Raw genomic sequence first — 12,848 nt, forward strand, 5'->3', positions numbered from 1 at the left:
TAAAGAAGTTAAACCACAAGGGTGAATAAGGTATTTAACCCTTTACATTAATATATTGTGAATATATTAATAAATTATCCACCTCATTTTTTTTTTCTTTTTTTCCTTTTCCAGTGGCGTTTGGGCTTACTTAATGTTCTCATTTTAAAAAAATATATATTTTATGCCTTTCCTTCCACGGTGGTGTACGTTTGAACTTTAGTGGGCTCACAATTGTGGGCTGGACTAGCTGTGTGGGCTGCTACCAGTAATACCCCGCATTATAAACTGCTATTAGCATTGTGGGTCTTGGGAAGACCCATGACCGTTTTGGGTCATCAGACCTACAGCAACGGCCGTGAGTCTTCACGAGATCCATGGCTATTATGGGTCTTGATGGGGCCGTTTGCCATTAGCTTGAAAAAATGAAAGCGATTTGAATCTGCAGCAAAATTTGATTGACGTATAAAAAAAGTAAGAATGTTTAAAATAGAAAAGTGAAAAAAATTTGTTTTGTAATGATTTTTTTATTTGAATAGTAGTAAAATGTGATTGATGTGGTGTAAAATATAAAATGTTGAAATTGAATTTAAAATAGTATGGAGCGTTTTTTTGGGCCCATTAGCAAACAACCCCCATAAGACCCACGACCATTGAGCGTCGTGGGTCTTCACCATGTGGGATGATTAATGAGATTATTTAAGGTAATTTAAACTTCAAATCAACTCACCCCCACTTCATAGTAATTTGGATGTCCAGAGTTCTCAAAAATTGCAGTTCACATTAGAAGGATATATATCAACATAGTAAGATTGAATAAAGTGTTATAGAGAAACTAGAGAGAGAATTTTATTTGACACTAAAAGTAGTGCATCTTGAATTATAGGTCCATAACGAGAAATAGCATGTAATATAGAGACAAAAATAAAATTATTGAGGAAGAAGATCCTGCCTTCATACATAAAAGAATAATAATAATAATAATAATAAAAATTCTAAATTAAACTAACAAGATGCAATTGCATAACCAAATTCCAGTTCTCGAACGTATATGTAAAATTGATAGTTTGAAATTTTTAAAAATTGCGATTTAAAAACACATATTTAATTTATGTGTTTTTAAATCGAAGGCAAGATTATGTTTTTTTGAAAACACACAATTTTTAAAGGTCAAACTGCGATTTTGCAAAACACTTAACTGTATTTTTAAAAATTACGTTTATGAATCACTATTTTTAAATCACGCTAACCCAAATAAACCGTAAGGCCTCGTTTGGTTCGCGGAATGTCTAGTCCATTGGAAAATGATTAACTATTACTGAGAATAGAAGAGTGTGAAATATATTAGCTATTCCTATTCCTTTGTTTGGTTGTAACGCTGGAATAGACTAGCCAATCATATTCCTTCGTTTGGTAAAATGCAATATATTGGTGAATAGAATCATATTGTGATCAAATTTTTTAAAATACCCTTATAATACAAATACAATTTATATTTTTGAATGTCAAAGTGTCATCAATTCTTTCAAGAGCTGCACCTAATCGTGCTTTTGAATGTAGAATTTTCTTCTTTTCGGCCCAAGGGATGGGTTTGAATCTTCACCTACCCTAGAAATTAGAATATTTTTATTTTTAATATTTTTAGGATTGTAATTGATTTCAATATTTGATTGTAATCATCTCCTATTTTTTAGGTAATTAAATTTGATTGTATTTAAATGTGATTTGATATTATCTTTGTCTAGCATTTTCTATTCTCTTTACCTGCTACAGTTTTCTTATAAATATGAACCGTAAGAGCAAAATTGTAGTCTTTAATAATTTGTGAATATAGATTATAGTTCGAACTACTTAAAATTTTTTTTGTGTTCATTTTATTTATTCTCTTTAATTCTCTTTACATCGATCAATTTCTTTAGTACGTACTAGGATATGGACTTGACGATCTGTTAAATTACCAGTTATTTCAAAAGCTTAAACATATAGGAAGAGGTAAATTTAATCACTTAATCTTTAAATTAATGATTAAGTGATTAAATTTACCTCTTCTTATCGACTTAAGCTTTTGGGATAACTGGTAATTTAACATAGTATCAAAGCCAAAGGTCTTAGATCGAATCTTGACTCCGTCAATTCATCCCTCATTTAAATTAAATATTCCACCTTATCCGCTGTCTTTCATAAGGAATTGAAGTAAGATGTGACGATTTTTTCCAGGAAATTCCCAATGAAAAATACACTATTCCCTCCTTTCTATCGAATTGATCATAACCGCTACCTACATTCCACGAAATTGTGCACCACAAATAGGAGCTAATAAAGAGACCCACAATCCCGTAGAAAGGGGGAGGGGGAATTCGAACTAGTGACCTCCGCTTCATGAGGCGTGATTCACAGCCAATTGAGGTACTCCTTGAAGACTTTTTTTACTCTACTTAAGCCTCTAGTCAATGCATTGCCATGGGAAAACATTTAATGCATACAAGCTTCCAAGAGAGAAGCATATTATAAGTCAAGGCATTGCCGTGGGAAACAAGTGATATATACCAATTCAAACCCAAGGCTTCTTCATGTAAAATCTGAGACCATGATCGATGAACCAACACACACGTAACACGAGCATGAAAGGGGAAAAGTAAGAAAATTTATGTAAGGGTGATGTTTTGAAAACCAATTTGAACTTAATGTTGGGTTTTTTAATTGACATATTTTGCGGCATTAATTGGATACTTTTATTGGCTTTAACTTTAGGGTTGTTAGATGGGAAAAATTCAAGATTGTCTAAGAATGATAGAGTCAAAGTAAAATGGCCATAACTTTTGACTTTGATATCCAACGAAAGAAAACTTGGTAGCATTAGAAAGTCAATTCAAAATGACTCAAATTTGTATTCATAGCTCGGGCGATTACCGGGTCAAAATGGGCTATCGAATCTATTTTTAAATACATTATTTGAAAATGCAGAAATGTCAGTCAACAATGCTCAACTGCGTGTTTTATAGCGAAGACTTAAGCCTCTAGAGTCTTTCTTGAGGGAAAAATATATTTATATGGTTAAATACATTTTCAGTACTTGTAATTTGCACCAAAATTAAATAGTTATCTAGGTTTTAAAAAATGTCACAAATGAAATTTGTGGTAAGCAAATAAACCCACTTAGTACCTCCGTCAAGATTTTATTAAGTTTTTTAACGAAGCGCCACATCACCCTTACATGTGGTGTGGTACATGGGTTTTTAGGTGTTATGTCATATTTAAAACAAGAAACCAAAAAAAAAAAAAAAAGAATAAAAGAAAAATTGGGTGGCCGGACACCCAAAACCGGCCGGGTTGGGGTGGCCGAACCACCCCCAATGGTCAAATAACAATAATTTTTTTTTTTTTTGGAGGGTTTGGCATTTGGAGGTGGCCGAACCATTTTGTAGTCTCTTCACTCTTATACTATAGTTTTCCTATAAATATGATCAATTTGTATTGTAATTAATCATCATTAATGGTTCTACTCTGATTACTCGACCAACTACTAGTATTTCAGTATTATTTTCTATGCCTGAGAGAATATAAATGAGCCACTTGTTGTAACAAATTCAAATTCCAAATAATTTCAGAAAGTTATCCTAAAAAGCATGGCCAAAGAAGCCTTTTTTCTACTTACATACGTAGATGGACTTCCAAGCCAGAAGCCTAGCTAGTATAAAGGCATTGCCATGGGAAACAAGTAATGCATACCAACTTCCAAGAGAGAAGCATATAAGTCATGAGAAGCAATGCCTTGATCAAGGCATTGCCGTGGGAAACAAGTGATATATACCAATTCAAACCCAAGGCTTCATGAAAAATCTGAGATCATGTTGAACCAAACACACATGTAACACGAGCACGACAAGGACAAAGTAATAAAATGGATGTTAGGGTGACGTTCTGGGTCAAAAAGAAAGTGTGATGAGCTGACGAAAGAGTTCTGCCACTTGGACCCTTACGTGTCTGTTCTTATTTACCCTGTGACCAAGCTCGACTTCACTTGAAAAATAAATGAGTCAAGCTCAACTTATGTATGCAATAAAATTAAATGAACACGACTTGAACATTCAAAATATTCGGCTCGATTACAACCTTACGTTCAATGTTTTAATAAATGCATTGTATATTTTATTTATGACATTTGTGGTTTGCGCCTCAACACATTCCCTTTAATTTTTGGGTTAATTATTTTTTTGGGTTAATTATTATTATTTTTTTATTTTTTACTTTAATTCGTATTACGGAGGGTACTTGACTTATAAGTAAATACCAATTTAGTATATCCGTCACCATTCCTTCAATCAAATTAATGGACTGCCATGAGGTAGTTTCAGCTACTCCTACAGACTGTTTGAGGGTGGCCAAACTACTCCTAAGACCCTTGAGAAAGTTCGGCCACCCCCAATGACCAAAATGGATTGATTGAGGCCACCTTAGACTAACCACAGGAAAACTACTATGCAATTGTTATTTTGTGATTTGTTTTTTAAAATTTTCTTCATATCTAAGGAAGGAGAGCAACTTTAAGGAGCTGCTGGAAATGCTCAATGTTGCTAACCAATCCAAGTGTCACCGTCACGAGCGGAGTGTCAAGAGGGCTGGGCCCTCATGTACGTGGGTCCTGGCACCATAGCGATCGATGTTAAATCCATTAATTATATTTGGAAATGCAGAAATGCCAGTAAATGCTCAGCTGCTTGTCTTATAGCGAAGACTTGAAGTCTTTACGGTCTTTCTTGAGGTTAAAAAAATCCTTTTGTCATGAAGCTCCATTGTTCATTTCTGACGGCATGGCTTAAATAACTTAGCCCACTTGTATTGTGTCTGTTTGTGTGCTATAAAATTTACTCAATGATCCAAAAAAAAGAATAAATAATAACTTAGCCCGCTAGCTAGCAAGCTTTAGCCTGACAATGGCAAACCATAAGCTGCTCCTCTCTTTGCTCTCCTTTCTCTTCTTGCTCGCCCTCAGGATGGCCATGGCCGCAAAAGATGTCATATCAGTGAGAGTGGGCGTAGTTCTTGATTTGAAGTCTCCAGTAGGAGGAATGGCAGAGCTTTGTATGTCCATGGCGCTCTCAGATTTTTATGAAGAGAATGATAATTATACTACACGACTCGCTCTTTCCACCAAGGATTCTGGGGATGACGTCGTCGCTGCAGCATCTGCAGGTACGTACGGAAAAGTAAAAATCTGAGGTAATTAATATATCACAATATTATCATTCTACATGGTCTTTATGTTTTCTTCCTTTTTTTATTTTTTTATTTTTTATTTTTTAATAATCCTTTTTTGGATGTATAAAAAAAACTACAAACAAAAGGAAAACTACACCAGAATCCCCTTGTCAATACCCAAGTTACAAAATATTTCTTCATTTCCTGCTTTATTTTGGAATTTTCCTTTAACCAATATCCCATTGGATTTTCTGCAGAATTTGTTCTTCTCTTTTAGGATGACCACCATGTCTAATTTAATTTAATTCATGTTTCTCCACAAATTATAGATTGTTGATCCAAAATCTAACCTGCACAGATTAATTAGCCTACAAGTTTTTCTTCCCCCAGTACTAGTAGTACTGCTGCAACCCCAAAGAGATTACATCATCCAAGCTTATTGGAGGATTCATTTTATTTCCCTTCTTCACTACATAACTCCACACTTGTTTGCTGAAGCCACAGAAGAAGAGATAAAGGCATGTATGCTTTGCAATAGCTAGAGAAACTAGATCAGTTGAAACCAAGCCACTAGACGCTACTTTTGTAATGACCCAAAAAAACAAAAAAAAAAAAAAAAAAAAAACTAGTCATGTCTACATCAACCTAAAAAGACTAGGTATGTGGGACTTAGTACTTATGAACATCTCTTATAGACTACCGACTCTATTTTGGCTACTCACCTTTTCCCAATATAAGACGGGTGTGAACTATAATAAATTTCAAACCTTGAGACCACTCACTTAATTAGTGCTTCACTAAAATCACTTATGAAGTCTATTTTCATCTAGTAAGTTATGTACATAGAACTAGTCGATTTATGTGCGCTATTCATTTCTTCTCAATATGGGATTGGAGTGTTATAGATTTTCTCTAAGTGCATTCCAAGATTCTGAAGTACTAGATCATAAATTCCAAACCTCGAGACCACCCACTTAATTGGGCTTATCCTTCTCCCCAATTTTCACCAAATACAAGCTGCTTTGAATGTCTACCATCTGCTCAGAACGAGCTGGTCTCCAGTTCAAGTTCCAATCTAGCTTCTGGTTTGCTCTGAGCATCATATCTATACCACATTGTTTTGGTTGTTGTTATTATTGTTATTGACTATCTCCAGTAAAATTTCAATTTCCAGCACTGGATTTAATCAAGAATGAAGAAGTGCAGGCCATCATAGGACCTCAAACGTCAGCACAAGCTAAGTTTGTGATTCAACTCGGAAGAAAAGCTCAAGTTCCCATCATTTCCTTCTCAGCCACAAGCCCCTGTCTTTCTCCATCCCAAAACCCGCTTTTCATTCGCACAGCACAAGATGACCGCGCACAGGTAAAAGCCATAGCAGACATTGTCCGTGCCTACGGTTGGCGGGAAATTGTCCCGATTTATGAAGACACAGAATATGGCAATGGCTTAATTCCATATTTGCTAGAAGCTTTCCAAGAGATTGACGTTCGGGTGCCTAACAGAAGTGTCATTCCTTCATCTTCTAGCACTAGGGAAATCAGTAAGGAGCTTAACATGTTAAAACAAAAATCTCGTACAAGAATATTCATTGTGCACATGACTGCTTCACTTGGCTCCAAGCTCTTTGTACAAGCAAACAATGCCGGAATGATGAAGGAAGGGTATGGATGGATCATCACGGCAGGGTTATCATCTTTGCTAGATCCTATGGGCTCAAAGGTCATGTACTCAATGCAAGGTATTGTTAGATCACGTTTATCTCATAAACTTAAGTGATAGGAAATAGTTAATTAATTTAAGGAAAAATTTCACTTAACCCACCTAAATTGTCACAACTTTTACAATGTCTTCGTAAAGTTCAATTTCTCTCAATTTAGTGTATCCATGTTTCAATTGTTTTCAATATCACCAATCCCTTATGATTTTCGGTTTACTCCTAACTGAGGGTTGTTGAAATTCTCAAAATATCCCCATTTGTTTTAGGGAAAAAAAAAATTGTGAAGATTAAGGTGTTGGTTTGAATTTAACGGTATTTACAAAAATACCCATGCCTCAATTTTTGCACAAATTTTAAGTATTTTTGCAAAAAAAAAAAAAAAAGGGGGTATTTTGGGAATTTTGTTGGGATTTAATGGAAAATCTTAACGGAGGGAAAACATTGAAGAAAATTAAAAGTTCGATACACTAAATTGAGAGATTTTGAACTTTATGTGGGACATTGCAAAATGGGTGACAATTTAGGAGGTAAGTGAAGTTTATCCTTAATTTAATAATTTAATTTACATTCTAACACTTTTTCTTGGGAGGTTCTTGGGAGGTGAATGACGAAGAAAATGTTCAAAATCTTTGTCCTTTTTTTAGAGACAAAACATTTTTTTCCTGATACCACATTAAATCAACAATTATTCCAAATTCTTAAATTGATAAAAAATTATTAATTTAATTATTTAATTTATATTCTAACAGGTGTATTGGGACTTCGGCCACACATACCCAAGTCAGAAAAATTGGAAGATTTCAAAAGAAGATTGAAAAGAAATTTAACATCAAGCAAACAAAACAATAAGAGTACTGGACTAAACCTCTTTGGATTGTGGGCATATGATACAGTTTGGGCTTTGGCTATGGCAGTGGAGAAGGCTGGCATTGTGCGTTCCAAGTTCTTGAAGCAAAATGCTTCCCAAAGTAATGTTGATCTTGCAGCTTTAGGCATTTCTGAAATGGGTCCAACGCTCCGTAATACAATTCAAATTACCAAATTTCAAGGCCTTAGTGGGAATTTCCATTTAGTCAAAAGGCAGTTGGAACCTTCAGCCTTTGAAATAATCAATATCATAGGAAAATCCGAGAGAGTTATTGGATACTGGACACCAAGAGGGCTTTCACAAGAATTGAATGATACTGGTGAAGTGGCACGCCCAATTTTAAAGGCTAAATTACTTAAGCAGCCTATTTGGCCGGGAGACACGACAGATCAGCCGACAAAGCTGAGGATCGGAGTTCCGGTGAGACGAGGTTTTTTTGAATTTCTGAAAGTGGAACGGCATAATCGTACTGATAAACCTACAGTATCAGGGTTCTCCCATGACGTGTTCCTTGCTGTACTAGATGCATTACCATTCCCTCTTCCTTATGAGTTTGTTCCCTTTGTGAACAAGGATAGGGCCTACAATACGCTTCTTTACCAAATTAAACTCAAGGTATGCTTTTTCTTTCTTTTTTTTGTGATAAAAACTTGTGTCAATTAATTAGTGTTGTAATATAAGATGTGGTTATATGTATATATTTAATAGTATTATTATTATTATTATTATTTAATTCAAAAGTTTAAGCTTATTAGAAAAAGTAAATTTAATCATTTAATTAATCAATACTAGTTTAACACCCACCTCACATGTATGTCGCTCAAACTTCCTCTTAAAAAGCTAGTGATGCCCAATACTTAAAATGTTTAATTGAATTGATGAGAGGTGAATGATAGAGTTAAATTTCAAACGCATCACCTTTAGCTTTGATAGCATATTAAATCACCATTAATCTCAAAAGCAACTTGAAATTAGTGGTGATTTAACATGGTATCAAATTGAACACCTTTCAATTTTTTTGTTATTTTGTCAAAGTTCATAAATTGATGATCGACCACCCCCTGTCAAAATGCAGAAGTATGATGCTGTGGTTGGAGACACAACAATTGTGGCAAATCGCTCCACATATGTTGATTTTACTTTGCCATATTCAGAATCAGGCGTGTCAATGGTGGTTTTAATGAAAGATAATGAGAGGAACAACTTTTGGATTTTCTTGAAGCCCCTAAGCTTGGATCTTTGGTTAGCAACCACTGCAGCATTCGTCTTTACAGGTTTAGTGATATGGGTTCTTGAACACCGTATAAACGGTGAGTTTAGAGGCCCCCCAGAGCAGCAACTTGGCACCATATTCTGGTTCTCCTTCTCTACACTAGTCTTTGCTCACAGTAAACTTTCTTCAACCCCATCAAAGATTTTGCCTTTCATTATTCAATTTGATGATAATAATAATTGAAAACATTTTAATGTTTTAATGGTTACCAGGGGAGAAAGTGGTAAACAATTGGTCAAGATTTGTGATGATCATATGGTTTTTCGCGGTACTCATCCTGACACAAAGTTATACAGCAAGCTTAACCTCAATGTTAACGGTACAGAGATTGCAGCCTTCATTTGTTGATGTAAAAGAGATACAAGAGAGGGGATATTTTGTTGGATATCAACAGGATTCCTTTGTTAAAGAGCTTCTAACAAAACAGTTGAATTTCCATGAGTCCAAGTTGAAGGCTTATATAACTCCTGAGCAGTATCATGAAGCACTGTCAAGAGAAAGGGTTGCAGCTATTTTTGATGAAATCCCTTACATTAAGCTCTTTCTTGCAAAGCATTGCTCTAAGTACACAATGGTTGGACCCACCTACAAAACCGATGGATTTGGTTTTGTGAGTCTCTCTCTCTCTCTCTCTCTCTCTTAAACTTTAAAAGAATGCCATAAAATAAACAAATTTTTGTAGACATTAAGTTTGTTTCGGTATATGCACTTGTGTGTATGCTCTAATACAACCTTAACCACTAGACGTTCGTGTGCGTGGTATAGTCCATAGGGCGCCTTGATGGTGGACTTGACATTTAGCATGTATACGAAGCATCAAAGCTTGGAGCAGTCAGATTATGACTATTAATTTTTGGATGGTTATGATTATACGATTTGGTGATTGGATCTAAACATAATATAATTCTTATGATCATAAATCTATATATTTTTCTATTTCTTTGAAATGCTATTATATATTGTGTTTCCCGTGTGTGTATGTTCAGGCCTTCCCACAAGGATCTCCTTTAGTTCCTTACATTTCAAGGGCAATCTTGAATGTGACCGAAGATAAAGACAAATTTCGAGGAATTGAGGGGAAGTACTTTTCAAGTAAAACTCATTGTGAAGATCAAGGGGCAACAATCTCTTCAGATAGCCCTAGTCTTGGTTTGTACAGCTTCGGGGGCCTCTTCATCATCACAGCAGCGGCTTCCACCTCTTCACTCCTGGTTTATTTGTTCAAGTTCCTTCACTCACATTGGCCTACTTTGAGCACCAGCAATACTCACGAGAGCTCCTTTTGGTGCAAATTGCTTGCAATGGCAAAACATTTTGACCAGAAAGATCCCTCTTCACTTGGCATTGAGATAAGTAAACCTAGGGTACATGCCCTAGCATGCCCTAATGTCATCGAGCCTTCACCTGGTATTGATCATAGGGAGAACTACTCAAGATCATCCAATTATTGAAAAGAAAAAAAAAATCTTTTTCTTTTTTTTTTTTAATTTCGTATGTACTCCTCTTTAACAAAAAAACATATATCCACACGCACAAAAAAATGCAAATAAAGATACAATGCAAGGAAAATTACCTCGGGGCACATACCTCCAGAGCTGAAGATCCATCCATATATATGTTTTTATGCATATATCTCTTGTAGAAGGAATGAATAGATATGTATATATAAAAGTCTATTTATTATCTAATTTTTTTTGTTTTTTTGGCATGTCCGCACAAGAGGGGGAGGGGGGATTCGAACTAGTGATCATCGTTTCATGAGGCGCGGTTCCTAGCCGATTGAGTTACCTCTTGAGGACTATTTATTATCTAATTCGTGTTATGCCAAATACCCAACTAAATTAATAGGCAAATACTTGGTTCGTTTTACTCGCATGTGCACAAGATCAAACGATAGTATAGTCCAGCAAGTGCAAGATCGATCCCACAAGGATTGTTAATTTTATTTAGAATTGATTAAAAAATATCAAATTGTCATTAAATTGATATTGTGAAAAGGAAATAAAAAGATATAAAGATAAATGAAAAGGTAAAGGCAAGTGCTTTGATATCCACCACTAATCATACTTAAATAATATAACAATATACCAATGATCCAATCATATTATGAATACTTAATATTTGCCAACCTAAGGGTATGGGTGTACCTACTCCTTAAGCTATTGATTTCCTTAAGCAACGAATTAGGTATGGGTATCTACTCTAATTCTTTTCTTTCTTAAAGGATTTAGCATGAGTGTTTACTAAGTTGTTCTTTAAGAAAGTATAAATTTGTGAAAATCAATAAACACATGAGGCATAGGGCATGGGTGTATACTCCCAGTTCCCCATGTTGATTAACCCAAGAATCCGGTGTGGATTTCTTTTGTTACTCTTACTAAACTCATTACTCGATCACCCAAATTAATTTAATTAACTAGTCTATACCACATGCATATAATGGCCAATCACATACATATGAGGAATTCAAGAAAACATGAATTAATCAAGTTAAGCAACACAATATGATTATCACAAAGGCGCCAATATTGAAATATTAAATAAACATAATTAGGGCTTCAATCTAGTCCTCCTTAAGAGTTAGTTACACATAATTAAAATAAAACTAAAAAGAAAAGGGAAAGAAAGAACTGAAACCCGCTCCTAGAAGTAGCTGATGTGGTATTTTTGTGACAAAAAATATCAATTATAAAAGTACCACTCGCAATAGTACGAATCCCGTAGGATAGGGGCTATATTGAGGGTGTCGATCCTCAAGGACTGCAGGGGTTTTATTATCAAAATTTGAAAAATTAAAATTAACGTAATTCAAAAGAGAATGATTTGTTTGTGTTAATTTAAAGTGCATAAAATAAACGGAAATAAAAAGAGTAAATATATGAGAGAGAGAGAGAGAGAGAGAGAAAGTAGGGTATTAACTTCACCACGATCTGCACATCAATGGTTAACCATATTTAATTCTAGCAATTCTTTCTATACATGTTATAATTTAAACTAGAAAACACATTATTGAAGAATAAAAATAATTTCATATAATCAATGGAATAAATTTAATCACTTAATCATTAGTTTAACGTGATATATCAAAGAGTGAGACCTATCATCGGTCAAAATAACCTCAATACCTTGGGTGATCACATGAAATATTGTGGGAAAGCTTTTTCCAAGAGAGAATCCAAATCATTTGTCAGAAAACAAAGTAATGAGAAATTTCCTGTTGTTTTAGATTTTATAGATATTATTCTCAGAGTCTTTGACCGAAACATTTTGGTTGGCATACCAAAATATATACATGTAATTTGCACAAGTACGAGAATAACATAAAATCAGTGACTCAAAGATAAAGAAGTATAAAATTAAGTAGCAGTATCCTTAGCCTTAATTCTACTACAAAATGTTTCATGGAAAAATCATAAGTCAACGTTAAGTACGTCAAATTGATTAATTGTTTCATCAAAAAATATTTATTGGAGTGCAATCACAATTATTTAGTGGAATTAATTACAATTAAAATATTTTTGCGTAATAAACATCAGAGAGACAGAGTTACGGATATATTTAAACCAATAATATCTTTTCTTTTAGGTCCCTCATCAAGCCAGTGTTACTCATAAATAATCTTGTGAAACCTTTTGTCTTTAACCAAAACATATCACTTGAACCAACAAATTGCTTAACTGGAATATTATATTTCAAAAGCCATAATCGTTAAACAAAATTTACAAATAAGAAGATTTGTATGAATAAAGAAGTTTTTTTTTTTTCTTTAAATTTAAAGAAATGTACTTTAAAGTAAATGTCAAAAGCCA

At 34.3% G+C, this 12,848-nt stretch overlaps 1 protein-coding gene across 1 annotated transcript; it reads left to right on the plus strand.

The window, feature by feature from the left end:
• The first annotated feature begins 4,898 nt into the window (after positions 1-4,898).
• LOC132189743 (glutamate receptor 2.8-like) lies at positions 4,899-10,742 on the plus strand. Its single transcript, XM_059604523.1, has 6 exons — positions 4,899-5,172; positions 6,353-6,919; positions 7,648-8,381; positions 8,842-9,154; positions 9,252-9,649; positions 10,026-10,742. Exons 1-6 carry the CDS (start codon positions 4,914-4,916, stop codon positions 10,488-10,490), a joined length of 2,736 nt encoding a protein of 911 aa, XP_059460506.1. The 5' UTR covers positions 4,899-4,913; the 3' UTR covers positions 10,491-10,742.
• Positions 10,743-12,848: the final 2,106 nt, after the last annotated feature.

Source organism: Corylus avellana, chromosome ca8 (assembly GCF_901000735.1).
Source record: "Corylus avellana chromosome ca8, CavTom2PMs-1.0".
Taxonomy (NCBI): Eukaryota; Viridiplantae; Streptophyta; class Magnoliopsida; order Fagales; family Betulaceae; genus Corylus; species Corylus avellana.

What these genes read in the sequence shown, in the direction of transcription:
- LOC132189743 (XM_059604523.1), top strand. Translation starts at nt 4,914, where the DNA reads ATGGCAAACCATAAGCTGCTCCTCTCTTTGCTCTCCTTTCTCTTCTTG. An exon ending in TTTACCAAATTAAACTCAAG is followed by an intron (nt 8,382 to 8,841) that starts GTATGCTTTTTC and finishes GTCAAAATGCAG; the next exon opens with AAGTATGATGCTGTGGTTGG. An exon ending in TACACTAGTCTTTGCTCACA is followed by an intron (nt 9,155 to 9,251) that starts GTAAACTTTCTT and finishes AATGGTTACCAG; the next exon opens with GGGAGAAAGTGGTAAACAAT.